Here is a 22,611-nt window from a genome sequence, read left to right on the forward strand (position 1 = left end):
GCAGACAATTATGTCAATACTTTCTCATGGGTGACTGGTATTGCACCACACTTTGCCTAGGGTTTGACAACAGCATAGCTTTCTGTGAATTATCCAACCAACAAATAAATCAAATTTCTCATTAAAGCCATAAAGGTTTTTATTCTTGACCTACAACATTACTTGCACTGCTCCACCTTGGTTTTTTAATATAATCCTCATACAATCATATGGCAACCTGAAGCTTATACCTACCCCTAAACCTACCCATTACATAAAACTTTCTGCATGTTTACATTTTCAAAAAACATCACTTAGTACCAGGTTTACCAGGACCACATTCACACATAGTTGGTATCTTTGTGGGGACTTTCCATAAATGTAATTGTTTTTATAATGTACAAACTGTATATACCCTAACCTTAAACCTACCCATCACAGACAACCTTCTGCATTTTTACATTTTCAAAGAAGCACCATTTAGTACGATTTATAAGCTGTTTTCCTCAATGGGACCAAAAATTGCCCCATAGGTCAAAGTTTACTGGTATTACTATCCTTGTGTTTGTGGGAACATTTGGTCCCCATACCGTATTATACCATGTAGCCTACACACACACACACACACACACACACATAGCCTACATAGTTGCGCTATCTTTGTGGGGACTCTCCATAGGCGTAATACTTTTTATACTGTACAAACTGTATTTTCTATTCCCTTATATAGAACCCTATATACCCTATAACCCTACCCATCACATACAACTTTCTGCATTCTCACATTAAAATTAAGATTTAAAAAAAAATAGTAGGCCTATATGTTTATTAATTGGCTACATTCCCTCGTGGCCCCGTTGGTCCTCAGTAGGTGATCTTAGGTTTTACTTCTGTAGGCCTACTCAGGTGAATTTATGACAACAAGCCACCATAATCTGCAACCTATGTAATGTTCACCTCTGTACTATTTCCACAAGCAAGTGCTGAATTTTCAAAACTATTCTCCCAAAGCTCATTCATTCATTTATTTTTTATTTTTTATACGACGTATTTTTTTATAATTATATTTAGGTATCTTGTTTAGAAAAAGACATTTAATGTCTTCTAAATAACCTGCCTGTAATTATTATTATTTGTATTTATTTTTTGCACGAAACGCGCAGTAGTGTCTTTTTTTACGGATGTGGCAACCATAGACAGTATATAAACTGGACACAGCGACCCCATAGGTTTCAACGGAGAGCAGTGAAGTCAATTAGAAGCACTTACTTCCTGATCGCAAGGCGAACTGCGCAGGCTCAAACTGAGCTTGACGACGTAGATGTGACGTGAGCAACCTGTAGGTCTTCTAGTAGCTGTGCCGAGAGAAATCTGAATCATTCCCTTCCGAATCTCGCAGAGACGGAGAGCGTGAGTATTAGCTGTCCATGAGCTAGCAGCGGGAGCAACTTTATCACTCTCTATGGGTTTCTCCCTTGACTTTATGCCTACACGTCCTCCCGATTGCTTGCGAGCTTCTCTGCCTGTCCATACGGTAATTTTTCGACTTGTGCGACAGAGTCGCGCAGGTATGACGCAATCGTTAGCCTGTTTTTACAAAAACTGCTTCTACGGGGCCATAACGTAAGATACAAGGTAATGGAGCCTTTTATACTTTTTCGTGTTTCTTTAGAAATAAACAATGGACAAACGGTGTCTTTAAACGCCTCAGATGTAAAGTTATTCGCTGTCAAAGTGACGCCAAAATGAATGGGAGTCAATGGAATGCTAACAGCAGGTGGGGGTCCGCTAGCTAATGGCGGCGCCCAGGTCGGCTTCAATATCTTTCGGAACACTGCCCCCCTGGTGGCAACCACAGGTCGAGGCTACGTCGTGCATACGTCATTTTCAAGCGCCAACGAACACTCCCGTAGACAACAATCGTTAAGCAAGTGGCTTGTTTTCGATCGTTTCGATGTATAATGTGTGAAACAACTTTTTCGTTGGGTCTCCATGAGCGCGTGCAGCGTTTGCAGGAGCTCACAGATTTCACAGAGAGTTGTCAAGCCGAACTCAGGGATTTGTTTGACTCGCTGGAATGGAGTCAGGAGTTGGATACACATGCAGTTCAGGTAAGTTAACGTCAACAGCCAAACACAAAACTATAAAGAGAATGCAGTGAATGGATATGTGATACAGTACTTTGTAGCCCTTTTGTTAATTACCCTGGATCTAGTTTAGATCCGCTTACCATGGTACCAAAAATACCACACACTACTGTCATTTCTATTAATGCAAATTAACAATAACAATTAAGAAGTCTTTATCTAACGTTTAATCTTATAAATGATTATTACATAATCACTTACCACTTACTACTAAATCAAATTTAAACAATCTTTCATTCTTATAGGGATAGTTCACCCAAAAATGTAAATTCTGCCATAATTTACTCACCCTCAAATTGTTCCAAACATGTATGAATTACTTTCTTCTGCTGAACACAAAAGAAGATATTTAGAAGAATATGGATAACCAAACAGTTGATGGGCCCCATTGACTTCCATAGTATGGAGGGGGAAAAAACTCAATGGTGCCCCATCAAGTGTTTGGTTACCGACATTCTTCAAACTATTTTCCTTTGTGTCTGTTCAGCAGAAGAAAGAAATTCATAGAGGTTTGGAACAACTTGAGGGTGAGTAAATAACGACAGAATTTAAATTTTTTGGGTGAACTATCCATGTACAGTTTAACATATAGATAGACAGAGAGTATGGTTACTATGGTAACATTTTTGTACGGGTAAATCTGTTAACTATTTGGCACCTACTTTACCTGTATTGTCTTCTGATTACCAGATGGAAGTGTGTCCATTTGATCCAAACCACACTGTACCGCGGGACAGGATGGAGAAACACAAAGCCGCCTGTCAGCTCAGTCAGCTGGGATACTCTAAAGAAGAGCAGGTGAATAATGAACCACATTTTGTACCGTGTCAGCAACAAGTCTTGTGATTGACTTAATATCACATCGGAAAATATGAACATGAAATTTTAAGTTTTTTTTTCTTTCTTTCTGTCATTTGTTTTCAGGCTGAAATGTTTGATCCTTCAGTGTACTATGAGAAAGCTAACATTCCGTCCATTACCTTGGGTGAGTTTTTTGACTTTGTGAAAGACATACTATTCAATTTTAAGGTTTTTATATTGCTTTGAAAGGCCGTGATGTTGTGTGATGTTGACTGATATCACTTTCAGACGTTGACACATTTCACAAAGTAATTCTGCAGACCCGGGAAAATGCTCCTCACGTGAGCTCGACAGGAATGCACACACAAAGTAAGTGTTTAGATAGCCAGCTCCTTTCTCTAGAGTAGACAGTGATTTGGTCATTTCAGCACTTATCAGGATAACAAGCAATATGGTACATTTAAAATTGTGTGTGACAGAATGAGTGTATTAATGATATTCATGTCTTTATTTATTTTTCCAAATATTTTCAACATTTATCTGTGTTCTTTGTTTTTGTTTTCCCCCCATTAACAGGGGTGAGTATTAAAGGGAGTCTGGTCTAGACAATTTTCCACTCATACTTGCTGTATCCTTTGGCTCAATATCCTTTTAAAGGCTTGGTCCTTAATATTGCTTGATAGAATATTTTAATTTATGTCACCCAGGTACACATTAGTTAAACATTCATAAATGACATAAGACCAAAAAATGCAAAAATCTATAGGTCCATTTGTCCCATTACGTGTTGGGAGTGTTTTTCTGACTCGCTAGTTCTGCACTGGATTTACTTTTTGCAGACTGGTCATTTAAAATGTTATTCGGAAACACGTCCCTGAAATTAACACACTTTGATAATGAATCTTCAGAATCAATGTTTTTTTTTACCATTTACTAGTAATATTCGCGTAAATTTTTGTGTAAAATCTGTTTAATTTTTTTTGCAGGGGACACATCTAGAGATCTCCCTGACATACCTCAGAATCATAAGCGCGCATTATGTGACCTCACTGTGGCAGAACGATTGGCCGTCCATGATCATGTGTTACAAGAAGCCAGTCAGCAGAGTGCAAAGAGAGAATCCAACAACGAGGATCTTTATGTAGACCTTGTTGCAAAGCTTAAAAAAGGTACTTGAATTCACAGACCCATTGATCCTGAGTCAAAATAAGGGGGGATATTTGTCTCTGGCCTTCATTTTCACATATTCAAGGTCACTCTTTTACACATTTATTTTAAAGGGTTAATTCACTTAATACATGAAAGTTCCGTCACCGTCATCCTCATTTAATTTCAAACCCATAACACATTCATTCATCTTCAGAACACAAATCTGAGTGATTTCTGTTTGTCCATTGAAGGTCTATTCAACCAAATCTCAGAAGCTGTGTAAGTGAAAGCATTTCATAGAATAAATTCTCAGTCTGAGTAATTATGCCAGTTACCTATAAAATGACAGCCAGCAAATACATAGTGTCTGTAAAGATGTCATAACGGAATAATATTGTGCTGGGGCTCACTGAACCCAGAGGTGGAGCTGCACCACAAGACCTACTCAGAGCTACACCATGGAGCCCACTGAGCCCTGAGGTGGAGCTGCATCACAGGGCCCAACTGCAGCTAATTTGCATAAGACCTAAGTGGCTCCAAACTTGGAGAAAATCTCATTATTGCCTCCACTTTTAAAGGCTTCAGTGCCAAGTCCACATAACTTCTTTTTTTGTGTTTTTTTTTTCACCTCACATATAATTTCACAGTACCAATTACTTGATAATATCTGATTGATAAAGTAAAGAATGATGTTTTGTCTGAAACCCATTCCATAGGAGATAAACAGAGTGGGCCGAAGTCTCATCTGGAGGTCTTGGCTGAGATGAGGGACTACAGGAGGCGCAGACAGTCTTACAGAGCGAAAAACGTTCACATCACCAAGAAGTCTTACACCGAGGTCTGTGAATTGAGTTTGTTCTTGCTCTTGGGGGATGTTAATCTACTTACCCACAAAACACCATTTAGTTTAATGTCACTATGCATGTTCCTCACTGTAGATTGCCTTTGTTTTGAATTGAATTTGTCTTCACACAGTAACTGGCTTGAGAGCCATAGAGAATATTCTGCATAATTGTATGCCTTTTCCAGGTGATCCGCGAGGTTATTGACATCCACTCTGAAGAACTAGGCAGGATTTGGCAGGAAGTGAAGGATGAGGAGTCCAAAGCATCAGAGCAGTCATCCCACAGGTCACATGTCTGATTTCAGTACACCAAATTTCTTTCCTCCCTGACAGAAGTAGCACAGATTAACTGATATAGATTTTTTTTATGCTGGTTTTTGGTTACAGAGGGTCATATGAGAAAGACCGCTCCGCATCCGTTGAGTCACAGGAGTCTCGTATCAGCTCCCGAGATGAGCATGGGCATAAACAGCACCACAAACGCAGTCGCAAGCGCAGTCGAGAGAAAAAACACAAGAGGAAGAGGTAATGTTAACACTGACCTAAACAACATGAACGTATCTGAATACTAATCATAACTTAACGTATCCATCAGTCTTAAATTATTGTTGTGCATTTTCAAAGTTCAGCATGAATACAAACTCAAAGTTATTATATTATTCTCTTCTTTTGTTTTGTCCTCAGAGATTCACACTCTCCAGATGTGGAGAGACATCACAAGAAAAAGAAGAAGAAAAATAAATCTTGAAATTTGAGTTGTTTTCATAGTTGTGTTGTTCTCTTTAATGTTTTTAGTTGGATGATATGCTACAATAAAATGTGAATAAAAATTTACCAAATATTTGTTAGTGCATTTCCTGCATTTTTATCGTCCATGCCATGATAGATCTGCATATACACTACGGTTCAAATGCAAAAGTTTGAGGTGTGTACGTTTTTTTGTTTAATCCTTTTAATGATTAATTCATTTTTTTTTTTTAAGAAATCTCTTGTTCACCAAGGTTGCTTTTATTTGATCAAAAATACAGAAAAACCATAATATTGCAAAATAGTATTACTATTTCAATTTCTCTTGTAATGAGAAAATGTAATTTATTACTGTGATCGCAAAGCCATTTCTTCAGTATCCTTCAGAAATTATTTGAAAAATGCTGATTTGGTGCTCTAGAAACCTTAATATTTTCATGGTAACTGTGATGCATATTTTTCAGGATTCTTTGATAAATAGGCAATTATGAGTGATGTAGCTGTGTAAGTCAAGAAAGCTCTGCATTTTTACTAAGTTGGTGCACACGATCTTCCTAATTTGTTTTCACCTCCTTTTTATTCAACCTTTAGCTGTTCATTGGATATTTTCAGCCCCACTTTCTGTTGTGGGAATAACCATCCGATCTGTAAATCTGTTACATCAATGGGACATTTTTCCAAGGAGGTCAAAAGGTCTTTAAAAGTCACAGCTAACAATTCAGCTTTACTGATTATAGTCGTGAACCTACTACATCAAAATTGATTGTAATAAATTCTAAATAATGAATGTTAGAGAGTAAAGAATAGTGATGTCTCTGATAGGAGGATTCTCTTTACAGTGCTTTATTCCTCACTACTCTCTGTGTAGTGGAGGAGTGTGTTTGTTTGGGGAAGGCTCAGGTATTTCTCACCCAGATGAGGAGATTTGGGAGCCTGGGAGATTCTGGTGAGGGACCATGAGGTCTGTTCGTCTGTCTCAGCATCGCAGGCAAGGAGGGAGAATGCTTTGAGGACCACTGCAGCTCCTCATTGAAACAGTGCTCTCTGCGTTCTCTAAAAGAAATCTTGACTGAGCTAATCCAAGGGATCAGAGCTCCGTGTCCGCGAAGCACCTGGAAACCATGGGAGCCTCCAGGGTGAAGGTAAGATGCAGGATGGGGTACTAAAATGTTGGGGGAATTCAGAGTGGAATCATACTCGGTTGAGATACGCAAAGCAGATTTCATATAAGCTTTCTTTATGATTATTCAGATGTTCAGATCATATGCGATAGTGTTGTTGTCAGGTTCATATTGATTGGTTTCAAGGACAGTTTTAGGAAAAGCAAACAAATCGTGGGTCGCTGAGGAGAATTCATTTTGACGATGTTTTCATCCTATGGACTGTTGATAAGTCCATTTTAAGTTTATCTAACTTTCAGGCATAGTGTGCTTATTTTTATCTAAGTTTGTCAAATGGTATCAAGAAAATGGAGATATCACAGGCTACAGAAATAATTTGACATGCTTTTATGTGTCTTTACGAAATGTATAGTTTGTTTTATATTTCTTATCGTGTGCCATGAACAACCTATTATTTTGGTTACACGGCCAATTAGACCTGTATACATCATGTTACGTTAATACTCTGATTTTAGGACAGTTTTGCAGTAGTAGTTAAAGGCCAGTTCCAGACTTTAAGCTTGTAGGGCTGATGAAATCGTGTACGTATCACCCGTACAGCACCTCACTGTCCCAGAGGGCCCGTGGGTTGGTGAGGAACCCAATGTTTCAGCACTAGCTCTGCTACGTCACTCTTTCAGGGTTTGGAGAAGTAGAAGAAATTAGACCGATATGCAAATTAGACTGAAAATGCATCTTTTTAAAACTGATGAGCCTTTTTTTCTCTAATAGAAAAAAAAGAAAAGTAATTCTCAAAAGAAAAAATATTGCATTTAGTCCCTGGGTTAATGTGAGGTCAAATGAGTTGAATATACACTACCATTCAAAATAATCCATTCTAATATGCTGAAATGGTGCTCAAGAAACTATTTTGTTGATTTTTTTTTTTTTATCATTATCAATGTTGAAAACAGTTGTGTAGCTTAATATGATATTGCTTTTTTCAGTATTATTTGATGATTTAAGGTTAAAAAGAACAGCATTTATTAGGAAAAACATTTTTTTTGGAATATTACAAATATATTTACTGTTAATTTTGATCAATTTCATGTGTCCTTGCTGAATAAAAAAATATATAAACTGAAAACCAAACTTTTAAAAGGTTGTGTATAATTATGCTATCAACTTTCCAATTTTGCCTGTACCTTAATCTCATTGGCTATCTGGCATTTAACAAGTGACCTGGAAAAAAAAAAAGTCAGTTGACTCTTTACATAAGCATTTTGTATTTGTTGGAAAGGTCAAAGGTCACATGCTGTGTACAGTATGCAGAGAGAGAGATTTTACAGACTGTATGGATGAAAAAAGAAACGGGCCTTTCAACAATCTAGTCTGGAATGTGAGAGCAGCATGAGAACTTTAATGCAGTGCAGCATTCCATGGAACCTGATTGAAATCAGACACAGACCACCAATTTACATTTACATGTAGGCTACTGTATGTTCTTGGCTAAATATTTTACTCTATATACAGCTATTACTTGAGCATGCCACTGACAAAAAATACATTTTAAACTGATACAGGTCGTCTAACGTGATACAAATCTAGATATCAATTTTTCATATCTGTACTTCTCTGGTGATTTTCTAGGGAGGTTTGAACATGTGCTACTCTGTTAAACAATGACCACTAGAGGGAGTTAAAATATACAACAACATCATTTGATCTCTTACTAAAATATACCCAGTTGTTGTTCGTCGTTTATATGAAGGATATCACATCTATCTTTAGCAATTTTCCTCCATTTTTTTATTTAAAAAAAATAAGAAAATAAGAAAAAAATATTTTGTGTAATTTTAAACAACTGATAACTCCGAAAGAAAGAAATAAACTTTTTTTCTATGCATAGTTGGTATTGATTTATTTTAAATCATTAAATAATTTATTATTATTATTATGTATTGTTTTTAATCATGTTCCATGACCTCATTGGTGACATTTGAGCGTCGCATGAGGAAGTGCAAAACAGGAAGAGGGTTAATTTAAGCACAGAGGCCTTTAAAAAAACGATCAGCTTCAGTTACTGCATATTTCCCTTTGTTCCAGCAAAAGGACAAAAGTGAACCGAAGTAATGTAAATTAAAATTCCTATTAGCAAAGTGGTAACATCACTTGTAAATAAGGTGATAGTGACATTGAAAACCCCAGGAAGAAACCTTTTGTGAAACTACATCATCAAGGGGATCCTCCTTGCACTGGCCCAGTTGGTAAAATTGCAACTAAAAAGACAGATCAGAGATCATTATTCTATATGTAAATAGATTCATCAGTATTTCTAAAGAAGTTTGTAAATCCTTATGAAACACTACATTTAATACATGTTATTATATATTTTCAATAAATCATTATTAGCCTATATCAACCATGATGTGTTACTGTAACCTGTTCCTATGCATTTGTTTGATTTGTTGGTGTATTGTCAGGTATTGGCTGTGTTCCTGTTGTGTGTCCTGCTCACTCAGGCCCAGCAAGATTATTCTGGTTTACAATCAGGTGAGACTACATCACCACCAACATGCTTACATCTGCATAACTATGTATAAATAGCCAATAAAACGTTAAAATGGCAGATTTTTGTCTCTCTCTTTTACAATCACAGGAGAAGAACACATGTATGAAGGCTCCTTAGTCGATCGATATGACGGACATTCTGGATACACTGACAGTGGTAAATAAGATGTTACTGTTCATACTTTTTAAAAAAAGAACCCCCCAAAATGAAACCTCAGTTGCTGTGCTGTATTTCCTTTTTTATTTTGATATTCACGTTTCAACAACGTTCAACCCTCTTCTGTAAGTTGAACATGAATTAAAAACAATACATTTCATAATTGGTCACAAATCTGGTACATCATAGTTGTATTGTTATTTAAGGCAAAAAAATATCTTTAATTTACTTTATGCAATATAAATATAAGTTAAATAAAAAATACAATATAATTTATTATAAGTAATTTGTCTTTTTCTTTAGCAACATATACTTGGACATTTCCACAATAAATTATCTCATTTATGCAAACATTTTTCTCTTTAATTTACATATACACTTTTCTTTTGTTAACCTACAATTTCAACAATGAAATGTTTTGTATTCTGAAATATATTATTATATTATATTATATTATATTATATTATATTATATTATATTATATTATATTATATTATATTATATTATATTAGGCTATATCTGACCAAAACATGGGTTGAAACAACCCAGCATTTTTTAGAGTGTATTATATTAATAATAATAATGTATGGTCCATTAGTTAATGATACGATTAACTAACTAACAATGGCCAGTACATCTGTTAAATGTTTAAATTAACTTTAACTAAGATTAATTAATGCTTTTTAAAGTATTTTTTTGCATTGTTAGAACATGGTAACTAAAGTAGTTTACTAAAACGTTATCATAGTGTTTAAATTAAATTAGATACAAACATTTTATATACATTTTAGACTATTAGTCACCATGATGTGTTTTATATCAATATATCCAGCAGACTGCAGTCAGGAGCAATGCGTGCCTCAGTGTCTTTTATCTGCTTCCTCAGTTAAGTATCCTGCAGAGTCCAAACGCAGCAATGAAGGCGAGCACTCGGCATCTGGCTTCGACCCCTATGCGCCTGCAGCCACCGTGGTCACCATGATCACTGAGGAAACATACCCGTATGCCACAGTCGTGGAATCTTTTGATTATGCCAAAGAGGATAAAACCTTAATAGCACAGGTGCCGTATGGAGGAGACGCTGAGCTGGGGCAGGAGAGACCCACTGAATGCGACTGTGAAGCAGGAGAGCCGGGATTTGGAGGCTTCGCTGGACCCAAGGTTGATTATTGCTATGCCTTTAAATGTTATAGTTTGCTGTCTTTTAAAATATAATGCATTCTTCAATTTGATTATGTTTGCTTAAAGGGTTCTAGGGGTCTTCAAGGCAAACAGGGGTTACCTGGGGTCCAAGGAAGGGAGGTAACAGCAAAACATCAGATTGTAATGTTCGTAGTGTTATGTAACTAGTGTAAAAGTGTAAGCGAGTAAACTGGATGTCATCTTATTAGGGTTACAAAGGAACCAAAGGAGTAAGAGGAAGAGGGGGAGACACTGGTCCTGAGGTGAGTCACACAGGGAACACTCGTTGAATCTGCATCCTGTTCATACCACAAGGTTTTCAAAGAACTGCCTCACCTTGATGTTATTTGCCTTATGTTTAGGGTGACTCTGGGTCTGATGGAGAGGATGGCGCATCTGGTTTCTTTGGTGCAATTGTGAGCCAAGACTTTTGGAAAATTTTACTCTTACCTACATTATTTTGTTCTTAATTGCTAATTACGGAAGAGTCTCTAATATGTAGTTTTCTTGCTCTTCTCCATAGGGCCTTCCCGGGTTACCAGGGGACCCAGGTGAAACTGGACTATCTGGATTCAAGGTAATGTGCTGTAAAAAGAAATACGTTGAGATTACTTAGAAAACCTGTGGAAATGCAGTGGATCAACATTTTAGTGAATCGTTGAAGTCAACTTCTGTGATTGTTCTCTCAACATTTTCAGTTGTATTGACAATTTAACAACATTCAAGATGACTTGTATGTATCTTGACTATGAAATGTATCTTAACATGGGTTTTCTGAGTAGCAAAGGCAAATAGTACAGATTGCTAGATTTTTACAATTAAGTTACAATTAAAGGAACGCTCCGACTTTTTGTGACTTTAGCTTATTCACTGTATCCCCCAGAGTTAGATAAGTCCATACACACCCTTTTCATCTCCGTGCGTGCCGTAACTCTGTCTAATGCACCCACCGCTAGCCTAGCTTAGCACAAAGACTAGAGGTAAACGGCTCCAGCTCCAGCTTTGTCACGGCTTTGCTAGTGACAAAATAACGCCAACATTTTCCTATTTACATTGTGATTTGTATAGTCACAGCGTGTACAAATAATAAGGTCACGTTAGACACAGCCATCTTCTAACTGTATACATACTGGGAACTATATTCTCAGAAGGCGAAGCACTGCTACTTCTGCGGAGTGATTTGCTCACAGCACCTGAGAAGCCCTGTGGTGAGGAGCAGAGAGTTCGCTCAGAGTGTTGCGCTAATCACTCCGCCCAAGTAGCAGTGCTTCGCCTTCTGAGAATATAGTTCCCAGTATGTATACGGTTAGAAGATGGCTGTGTGTCTCATGTGACCTTGTTATTTGTACACGCTGTGACTATACAAATCACAACATGTAAATAGTAAATGTTGGCGTTATTTTGTCACTTATTGTGAGCAGTATGCTAGCTGGAGCCGTTTACCTCCAGTATTTGTGCTAAGCTAGGCTAGCGGTGGGTGCGTCAGACAGATTTACGGCACACACGGAGATGAAAAGGGTGTGTATGGACTTATCTAACTCTGGGGGATACGGTGAATAAGCTAAAGTCCCAAAAGGTCGGTGTGCTCCTTTAAGACAAGTAAAATAAACTAAAAAGTGTTAGTTAAAACTTTTGTCAGATCTCCCTTAAAAAACAACAAAACAACTTCAGGACATGAGTGGAAAATAGTTATAATTCTTGTTTATATAGCAGAGCTATACTGTTATTATATGTATACAAGGTTTATCCAGAATGACACTCAATGCAATTTAATATTATTTATATTCAAGTTAGGCCAATTTAGGTTTGCTTTTTAATTCTTATTTAAATTCTTATTTCATTTATTTATTATATACATTATTATATTATTTAGATACTATGACTTGTGATTGAAATTGAGTTTATTTGTGCCTTCCAGGGTAATTTCGGAATAGAGGGTCCTCGTGGAGGAGTGGGTCTCTCTGGAAAGACTGTGAGCAACATAGACTCTTCAGTAACACATCACAACCAGGGTTTCCTCTCCAGATTACTTCAAATATTTTTCATTTCACTCAGTGATCATCACATAGCTGATAGTGATAATGATTACAACTGAATATATAGGGAGATCACGCAGCTGAGATGGTCTAGTTAGGGTTGCCACCCGTCCCTTAAAATACGGAATCGTCCCGTATTTACAAGTAAGATGATGCGTCCCGTATCAAATCAATAAGGGACGCGATTTGTCCCGTATTTTACATTAGGCCCACATATAGTTGAATAAAAACATAAGGATTTTGCAGTATGGATAATACTAATAGCAAATATAAAGAAATCAATTTCTTAGTAGAGAAGCTCATTGCGTGATTGCATTTTAGCGTCTTTGTTTCTATAGCGACTGAGTCTCGTGAACATGCGCTGTAAACCTGCACGTTTTTTAACCCCTTGTAGCGCGCTGTTCGGGTCTTTGACCCCAAATGACGTTTGCTGAAATAAATAAAACATTATATTTGTCCAAATGATGTGAGACTTTGCACGGTTGACAACACTTTCTACATCTACAAAAAAATTAAATAAATTTGAATAATATCTGTTTTTTATGTTAGGGTGGGGGGAAAAGTCACACTTGTGTTGTTTCAACAAAATGTCATTTTGAAACATAATAGTTTTTTTTTTTTAGGATTTATAGTTTTAGGAGGATTTATTATATATTTTTTTACTTTAGGCTATATAAATAAATATTTTTTAAACAAAAACAGTAAAAAAAAAAAAGTTAAATTCACTTTATAAAAGACCCACATTTCTAACGTTCATGGATATGGATAATTTGACATGGTTTAGTGTAAGATTTTTGCCCATCTTTTTGGAAAATGCTGTTTTAAAAGTAAAGAAATTATCACTTTAGTAGATGGCTGCAGAGCTACACCATTTATGATTTGACTAAAATACATATTTTCAATAGCTTTTAGTTGGATTCATATCTACATATTATGAAATCACAATTATAACAATAAAAATGACGTTGTCAAAGTTGAGCATTGGGGGGGGGGGGGGGGGTGTCCCTTATTTTGCCACACTGAAGGTGGCAACCCTAGGTCTAGTCCTCCATTTTATAAGTCAAAGCACAGCTAACACAAAGCTAACACATCTTATTATCATATATTAGATTCCTAACTAACAAAATCCCAGATTCCTCTATGAAATTAATCAGAGATACTTTTTTTTTCTGACTGACTACAGGGTCCTGTTGGCCCAAAAGGTAAATCTGGAAAACCAGGAGGTAAAGGTGTTAAGGTAGGTCACTTCACTTTACAAATGTTATGTGGTGAGTGTACTTGCTGAAATCTAGTGACCAGAAGGTGCGCAGAAGGTTGCTGGTTCAAGGCCTGTAAGAAGAATGTCAACAGGTCCACATGAAATTTTTATCTTCAGAACTCTGCAGAAAGAATAGAAAGAACCATTTTTCACATTTATTTATTTTGATTGTTTGATCGTGATTTCAAGCTACAAATAAGACTAAATGAAAGAAAAATGAAAGTTGCTCAGGGCTGTCGTTTCCAAACTACATTTAGTGTAAAAGTGGGTAAATGGTAGTACCGTAAAAGGTCAAATACATGATATCCAGTCGAATTACCTCATATTTTACTTTCAAAACTTACTGACTTAAGACTCAAACTCTCTTCGATAGAAAACCATACCTGTGTGAATTATTGTTTTTATAATGTTGAAAATATATTATACAATATATTACTCAGTAAGACAGTGGCTGTGTCTGAAATCTTCTAGTCAGATGCGAGAATTCATTCAGCACGCAACTCTCACAGTGGATTGTGGGTATTCTTTGGCCGTTGAGCATATGCAGTATGTACACTCGTTATTGCTGTGCATTGTGTAATCTAATCTACAAACCACTGACACCACTACAAATGGCTGTCCTCTCAAATAGTGCCCTATTTAAGGGCATTAAACAGTGTGTAAATGCATCTAGATGCAGCCTGTGCCACTGCAGTGCAAAGATGGCACTTAATTTGATTGAATTGATTGATTTAGTTTAATTTATTATGTTAATAATTAAATAATAAAATTTCAGAATTTGACAAAACATGCTACATTTAGTAGGGTTAGAAAAACTGTCTTTGTAAAAAAAAATGCACCACTACTCTAGGGGGACAGTCCCTTCAAAAAGCTTATGCTACATGTCTCAGTAAACTTATTTTTATATGCTGTTAATAGTGTTATTAATGTTCAAATGTATGTGCTTCCCTATTCTGGTTAAATGTCATATGTCACGAGTTTCATTTCCCATTGGGCATGTGGGGGGAGTTTTTCTGTTCGGTTTGTTTGTCTGTGGTTTTATTTTTCTTAACTATGTTTTTGCAATTTATATATCAACTGTGGAACTATATGTGGGTAGTTGCCATGACCTTTCAAACACAGTAGGGCCTTGCAGTCTGTCATGTTATACTGGTGTACAAAACTCAGCTTAAACCCTGATCAATGCAACTGATCCAGCTAATCAAGTCCTTCATGATTATTTGAAAACTACAGGTGTGTGTGTTGGAGCAGAGTTGATACTAAACTCTACAGGACTTAGTTTGGCACCCCTGATTTAAAAACATTTATATTTAATACAACAAGTCCATCTTTATTGTCAGCTTCTCATGTAACAGAACTAATACATTTCCAGTTGAGTTTTTATCTGTCCAGACTTGTATTGAATCTCTCCATTTCTCAACAGGGTTCCATTGGTAAAACAGGAAAACTGGGTCCTGAGGGACGACAGGGACAGAAGGTTGATACCAAGATTTATGGGCATATCTAAGTCATAGACTAGTCATTCGTTTGACTCATTTATTACACCTATAATTACTGCTGCTGACTAAACCTTCATTTCCTCTCTGCATCATCAGGGTCAGATTGGAGCACCTGGATTCTCAGGAGACCGTGGAGAGCAGGGTTACTTGGTGACAAAATACTCACAACCTTTCTCTTTCTCACATTTATAAAAAAAAAACTGTTGTAATTTCAATTTATCACTATTTTTCATCATGTTATAAGGGTTATACAGGAGTTCCCGGAGACCGTGGGGTGACAGGACCAAAGGTTTGTTTTTATAAAAAGGCTTATGGTGGTTATCAGACAGTAACTATGAGAGAGATTAGCTCAGTGGAATTACCCCTTGTCTTGTCTAGGTGTTTATATATACTCACAATGTTCGAACACTTCATCATTTGACAATTCCAACTTAAAGCTTTTCCTTGAATCAGCACTTGGTGACTGACTTTTGGTATTACAGTAGGTGAATTTCTCTTTCCATGTTATCATCTTCAGGGTGCTAAAGGTACAGGTGGCTTGCCAGGAAGTGATGGGGAGCCAGGAGAGGATGTGAGTAGCAAACTGTAACTGATGCAACTGCCATTGTCAATATGGAAAAAACTTCTGAAAAAGTAAATTCTAAAAAAAGTATTATTTTTGTGAAGTAATATTAATAAATATAGCTGCAAGCAGCAATTATAGAAATTATAGAAGCCAAGCACAACAGAAGCAAACAAGGAAGCTAGCAGCAGACCAACTGTAAAAATGAGGAGACAATTTTAAGCAAAAAAGATTGAAAACCCATAAATACATTAAAGGAACACTCCACTTTTTTGGGAATAGGCTCATTTTTTTACCGGTTTCGAATCCATTCAGCCGATCTCTGGGTCTGGCGGTAGCACTTTTAGCATAGCTTAGCATAGATCATTGAATCTTTAAACCATTAGGATCTCTCTCAAAAAAATGACAAAAGAGTTTCTATATTTTTTTATATTTAAAACTTGACTCTTCTGTAGTTACATCGAGTACTAATATCGACAGAATGTGAAAAGTTGCGATTTTCTAGGCCAATATGACTAGGAACTATACTCAAAATAAGCTGTGCCGAAACGCAGCATGTAGCCTCAAGTCTGTAATGCTAAAGCGTTGCGGGGATATAGCCTTGCGTCAAATTTGGGGTGCTCTACATTAATTTAATTTGCGTGTTTATCAAAAAGCTTTTAATAACTTTTTGCCAGCATGTTCTGAAGATGACAGACCGTCTTGGAGGAGTGAGAAGAAAAAAGTTCATGACAGAAAATGGCATCATAGGTTGCAAATGCAATCAATTGCATCGAATAGTTGTGAGCCAAAGAATCAGAGTAAATGTTTCTGGCCCTCACGGTTCAAAAGTAATTCGCATAAACACAAGTGAAATTTTGGAAAGTTGGTGGCGCTTGAGGGTTTGAGTTAAAGACTATGGTGACAGTTCAGACTGTCCTCTTATCAGTGTGCAAAAATGTCACAAATTTTTACCATACCGTTCTATGGGCTGCCATAGACTTCCAGAGAGGAAGAAGAAGAAACGGAAGACGAAGAAGAACGCCAACGGATACAATAGCACCTTCGGTATTTGGCTCCTAATATTAATAATAATAATATATCTTCCAGGGTCCTCTGGGTGTTCCAGGAGTTGAGGGGGGGCCTGGGTCTTTTGGACCCAAGGTAAGAGAAAATACAATATACAAACACTATATATATATATATATATATATATATATATATATAAATAGTTGTAAATAAATCAAAGATTATATGAGTAGAAAATACCATTTGATTTTTCTAATTAAAAACTTGCCATTTCTTTGTAAAGAATGAGGTATGTTTTTTTTGTTTTGTTTTTTTTACTTATAAAAGTTTGTAAATGTCCATCTTCCTCTTTTCCTCAGGGTTTGAAAGGTGATCGTGGTCTGAGGGGGCCATCTGGAAGAGTAGGAAGTGTGGTAAGATAGAATCTTTGCCCTTTGTGGTGATATTACACTTCTCAAATATTTCAAATGCGCGTGACACAATCAGAAATCACACAATCACTTGAATCACACATGGTTAATCTGTTGACTGACAAGTGATCTCTTCTAGATCAAAACAAAAGACACATTATTATTCTATGGGAGTACACCATATTGTTGGAAGTTGGAAATCACCAGAAATCTGATCTTGTTACTGTTGGTTTCACAGTAACCCAGCGGGGAACGTCCCTGGTGGGGGATTCACCAGACAGTCCCGAGACTGAAAGTGAAACTAGTTTCTATTTTTACCTTCAGCAGTTTCATTACATTTAACTTTGCAGTGTAGGCGTGCAGATTATCCGGATTTCCCCTTAAAATTTTCCCCCTGAAGGAAATGAGACTGTACAGCATAGCGTAGTCTAAACATGTACTTTAGTCTACATCATGAAAGGCAATAAAAGATTACTCATTTACAGTATAAGTGACTAACACAATTATTCTTCAAGCATTGTAAACATGGTTCAATACCCCCCCCCCCCCCCCCCCCCCCCCCCCTCTTTCAATAGGGTCCACAAGGAGACAGTGGGGATGCAGGAGTTCCGGGGAAACACGGGCCAAAAGGCTTGCCTGGGCCCACAGTATGCAACTAATTTTAGTTTCTGATTGATTAACCTGTCTATTAATCAAATGCTTAGTTTCACAATTTGTTGTTCTGATCTACAGGGTGCCAAAGGGGAAACAGGCTCAGATGGTGAGAAGGTAATATAAAAAGCATTTAACATTATATTAGCCACAAACTTTTTATAGGCATTAGATAAAATGATGGTGTCACCATTAAAATGATCGATTTGGATATATGAATTGACTTTATTGAATTCATGACTCTCTCAGGGGACACAAGGACGAAAAGGAGGAAAGGGTGCTAAAGCAGATAAGGTACCAGCCATCACAGTTCCTCTTCCTTTTTCCATTACACTAGCCACAGTTTTTTTTTAACCACAATTTCGTCATTGTTTTAGGGAGACGCTGGATCTCGTGGTGACAAAGGCCAGGTTTGTCATCATTGAGTGAAACTATTTTACGTCAGAGCCGTGGAACAGTGGTAGTCCACAAGCTCATGACGTACAATGATGCAGGTTTGAATCCGGACAACACTGTATCCCACAGTACTTCTTCTCACTTTTCATTGTCCTATTTAATAAAAGACAAAAATTCCAATAATAATAATAGTTTTAAATATATATAATTTTATATAATGTTTTTGAAAATGTATTATAACACAGTATGAAATATTATTACAATTTAAAATGAATGTTTTCTGTTTTAAAAATGTAATTTATTCCTGTGATCAAAGCTGAATTTTCAGCATCATTACTCCAGTCTTCAGTGTCACATGATCCTTCAGAAATCATTATAAAATGCTGATTTAGTGCTAAAGAAACATTTCCTATTATATCAATGTTGAAAACAGTAGCTTATTTATTTTTTTGCAGAAACATAATAAAAACATTTTCAGGATTCTTTGATGAATAGAAAGTTCAAAATAATATAACTTATTTTAAAAAGATTTTTTTTGGTCACAATTTAAAAACTTTTAGTGTCACTTTTGATCAATTTATTGTAGTAAAAAGTAAAATAAATCCTGTTGTTTATCACAAGTAAAAGTTTATTATTTTTATGTGTAGCGTGGAGTGAAGGGTCGTTTTGGGCGCGATGGGCTTGTTGGTCCTATTGGACCTCCAGGTCTTCCAGGTCCCAGAGGAGAAAGAGGACCTAGCGGAGACCTGGGAGGGAAAGGACAGAGTGGGCCGAAAGGAGAGCCAGGTGAACATGTGAGTATCATCATGATTATTGTGACAAGAGTTTTAGGCCAGAACGCAGAAAACATTTGTACAACTCGCTCTGTGCAGGGTCCAGGACTGACAGATGAGCAGATATTGCAGCTGTGTCAAGGTGTGGTCACTGCTCAGATCTCCCAGTATGCTGCATCTATACGTGCCAAATGCGTACAGGGCTGTCCCATCAACAACCGTACCCTCATCGGACCCCCAGGTGTCACAGGACCCCCAGGAAGTTCAGGAAAAACAGTGAGCTGATATATGAGTTGCAACAAACCTGTCATATAAAAGCACTCTTACTTTTTAACACAGTGTATTTCATTCAGGGTAAAGCAGGAAAGGCAGGTGCTAAAGGAGAAAGAGGCTCCCAAGGCGTGAAAGGTCTAGAGGGCCAGAAAGGAGCTCCAGGGGACAGAGGTACTGTGCTACTGCTGACATCACTATTAAAAGTTTTAACTTAACAAAAAAGCTGTTTATGCATACAGATGATCTCACTGTGTTTTTCTAAAGGTACAAAAGGTCAGAAAGGACAGAGAGGTGATGCTGGCAAAGGTCTTCCTGGGCATGATGGTCACCAAGGCCTCAGAGGTAATTTTGGGGCGTTTTCACACCTGGTTCACTTAGAAGGTTTGTTTTGGAGACTGGCGTTTTCACCCTTGGTTCAGTTCATTTAGGCTAATATGAATACGGCAAGCACGCTCGGATCCACAGCAAATAAGGCAGGTTATTTGTTCAGGGGATCTCAGAACTATTGGTGTTGATTCAAGTGTGATTGCTATGTTCATAAAAGACTAACCAAGTCTCAAGTGCAAAACCTAACCAAGGCAAAACAAGTGTCAGTGGTTTTGTTGAAAACTCTGGAGCAGTTTGGTTGTGCTGAGAAAGCAATCCAACCTGAAGGACCAATGTATATACACTGAAAAGCCAAAAACATTATGACCACTCACACAGGTGAAGCGAAAAATGCTGATCATACCCTAACAAAGTGACATGTCAAGGTCTGGGTTGATTAGATGGTAAGCGAACAATCAGTTCTTGTAGTCAATGTGATGGAGACAGGAGAAATGGGCAGGAGTACAGACCTGAGAGACTTTGACAAGGGCCAAAATGTTATAGCCAGATGAATGGGTCAGAGCATCTCTGAAATGGCAAGGCTTGGACAAACCACAAACCGATGGACAAACCACAAACCGACAACAGGGTGTTGGGCGCCCAAGGCTCATTGATGTGTGAGGGCAACAAAGGCTATCCCGTCTGGTCTGAATCGACTGAAGTTCTACTGTGGCACAAGTCACATTCAATTTTAATGATGGTTATTATGGGAGGAATGTGTCACATCACAGTACATGGCACCCTGTTGCATATGGTGCTGCGTAGAAGCAGGCCGGTCTGAGGGATGACCACTGTCGAAAGCCCCTACAATGGGTACACAAGTGTTGGAACTGGACAAGATGCGGGAAGATGACAGTTGGTGGGTGAAGTGTGATGCTCTGGGGAATGTTCTGCCAGGTAAACGTGGGTCTGGCCATTCATGTGGACATCAATTTAACACTTGCCACCTATCTGAATGTTGCTAACTTAGGTACACTCCTTTATGGCAATGGTATTCCCTGATTGCAATAGCCTCTTTCAGCAGAATAATGCACCCTTCCACATTGTACAGGAATGGCTTGAGGAACATGAGTTCAAGGTGTTGCCCTGGCCTCCAAATTCCCCAGATCTCAATCATCTTAAGGATGTGCTGAAGCAACAAGTCCGATCCACTGCAGCTCCACCTCACAACTTACGGGACTAGAAGAATCCATGGTTCGGCGAGTCTGCACTGTTCTGTTGGCAGCATTAGACAGGTGGTCATAATGCTTTGGCTCATTGGTGTACGTACACTTTGGTACTCTTTAAAATGTTGTCTTGTAAAAGTAAACCGAAGCATTGGTCCTTAAACAATCCACAGGTCTGAAATCTCCCTCAATAACTGTGGATTGGATGTAGTTGCAGTAACTCTGGTGTATTTCCCCAAACAGGACTGCCAGGCCATCCAGCAGAACCTAAAGATGGTATTGAGGGCCTACAAGGACCTCGTGGGTTTCCTGGGCGTGTGGGTCAGCCTGGCATGGCTGGTGGTGCAGGAATACCTGGCGTGTGCGAGGCGCGAGACTGCAGCATTCATGCACCTGTAGTGCGCAAAGAGATGGGATTGGTCAAAGGCCCCCTCAGCGAGGCCTGAGAACAGGGAGGATTGTGATTGACCTGGGACAGAAGGGCCTTTCTAGCAGAGCCCATGAATATTGTGCGGTTGGGTGCAGACTGGAGTCAAGACAGACTGGAGTCAAAACCTGGAGATCAAGAGTCTCATTTATAAAACGTTGCGTAGAAACCATCCTACGTGTGATCTTACGATCATTTCTCAAATGTGCGTACATGTGATTTAGACAAAAAGAGTTCTCTGACGTCTGCTTAGACCCTGACGTAGCGCTAAACACTTTTCCACGTCAAAGACCGTTTCTATATATTTCAACGTTCTTGTGGATTTTAGCGCACACACACTGGAAGATCACACCGTGCGTACGCACGCACACTTTATAAATGAGGCCCCAAGTCTCTACGGGTTTTGTTTTACTAGTTTGATTATTTTTGAAACTACACAAATGAATACTGCCAGCACTTTTGCTTTCATTCATCAACAATGTTTTGGTTTCATTATGTATACAGTAAAGACATGTAAATAATTTTGTAAAGCATCTTAAATATACATCTACTGTGTCCTGAAATATCATGTTTTATTTTCTCTAAAAACAAGCCTTAAATTATTTAGAGACAATGCAGTTCTTTTGCCCAGTAGTTTCAGGGAAATATTGATTTCCCTTTTGATGCATTAAGTTGAATTAAAGATATTTTTTTTGTAAACTGTGATTGTATGATTGTGTGTCATGACTATAGTGTAACCACACCATTTTCTGATCTGTGTTCATGTCATTATCAAACATTTTTGAATGACTAAAATCTATTTAGGAAAATGCTTTATCTTATGTTAATGTTTTTTTTCAGTCCATTCTGATTAATGTATTATGAAGGACAAAATGCATTTGCTTATAACAGGGAAATAATGTATTTTCACATCACTAAACATTTAATAACCTGCAAATTCTATAATGTTCAATGTAAAAAGGGGAGGTTTTAAATTCCTAAACATACATTAAAGTAGTATTGGTACATATAACTTACCATTGTGTTTGATTTGGTTCTCAAGTTCTTGTTTTTACATTGGCCTTAAATATTATTTGTACACTTTAAACACAATTAAAAACATTCAAATG

General features: G+C 37.5%; 2 protein-coding genes and 1 long non-coding RNA gene across 4 annotated transcripts in view; 2 read left to right on the forward strand and 1 right to left on the reverse strand.

The window, feature by feature from the left end:
- The window catches only part of LOC307005310, a 338,262-nt gene that overhangs the window by 164,301 nt on the left and 151,350 nt on the right, over positions 1-22,611 (reverse strand). The gene's annotated exons all lie outside the window — the stretch shown is intronic.
- snrnp48 (small nuclear ribonucleoprotein 48 (U11/U12)) lies at positions 1,827-5,772 on the forward strand. Its single transcript, XM_079625314.1, has 9 exons — positions 1,827-2,090; positions 2,817-2,924; positions 3,051-3,111; positions 3,216-3,296; positions 3,914-4,096; positions 4,793-4,914; positions 5,106-5,206; positions 5,308-5,445; positions 5,605-5,772. Exons 1-9 carry the CDS (start codon positions 1,941-1,943, stop codon positions 5,666-5,668), a joined length of 1,008 nt encoding a protein of 335 aa, XP_079481440.1. The 5' UTR covers positions 1,827-1,940; the 3' UTR covers positions 5,669-5,772.
- LOC307005290 (uncharacterized protein) lies at positions 8,908-22,611 on the forward strand. 2 transcript variants are annotated; one of them, XM_079625306.1, is made up of 25 exons: positions 8,908-9,034; positions 9,251-9,320; positions 9,398-9,495; positions 10,382-10,656; positions 10,744-10,797; positions 10,887-10,940; positions 11,040-11,093; positions 11,201-11,254; positions 12,596-12,649; positions 13,897-13,950; positions 15,395-15,448; positions 15,567-15,620; positions 15,715-15,759; positions 15,988-16,041; positions 17,122-17,175; positions 17,400-17,453; positions 18,026-18,097; positions 18,183-18,218; positions 18,351-18,395; positions 18,479-18,511; positions 19,145-19,291; positions 19,370-19,546; positions 19,624-19,714; positions 19,808-19,885; positions 21,319-22,611. In XM_079625306.1, exons 3-25 carry the CDS (start codon positions 9,438-9,440, stop codon positions 21,519-21,521), a joined length of 1,854 nt encoding a protein of 617 aa, XP_079481432.1. In that variant the 5' UTR covers positions 8,908-9,034; positions 9,251-9,320; positions 9,398-9,437; the 3' UTR covers positions 21,522-22,611. The 2 variants fall into 2 exon arrangements, with proteins under 2 accessions (XP_079481432.1, XP_079481431.1); XM_079625305.1 differs by having other exon boundaries at positions 9,427-9,495.

The sequence above is a fragment of the Phoxinus phoxinus genome, assembly GCF_949152265.1.
Source record: "Phoxinus phoxinus genome assembly, chromosome: 10".
Lineage (NCBI taxonomy): Eukaryota > Metazoa > Chordata > Actinopteri > Cypriniformes > Leuciscidae > Phoxinus > Phoxinus phoxinus.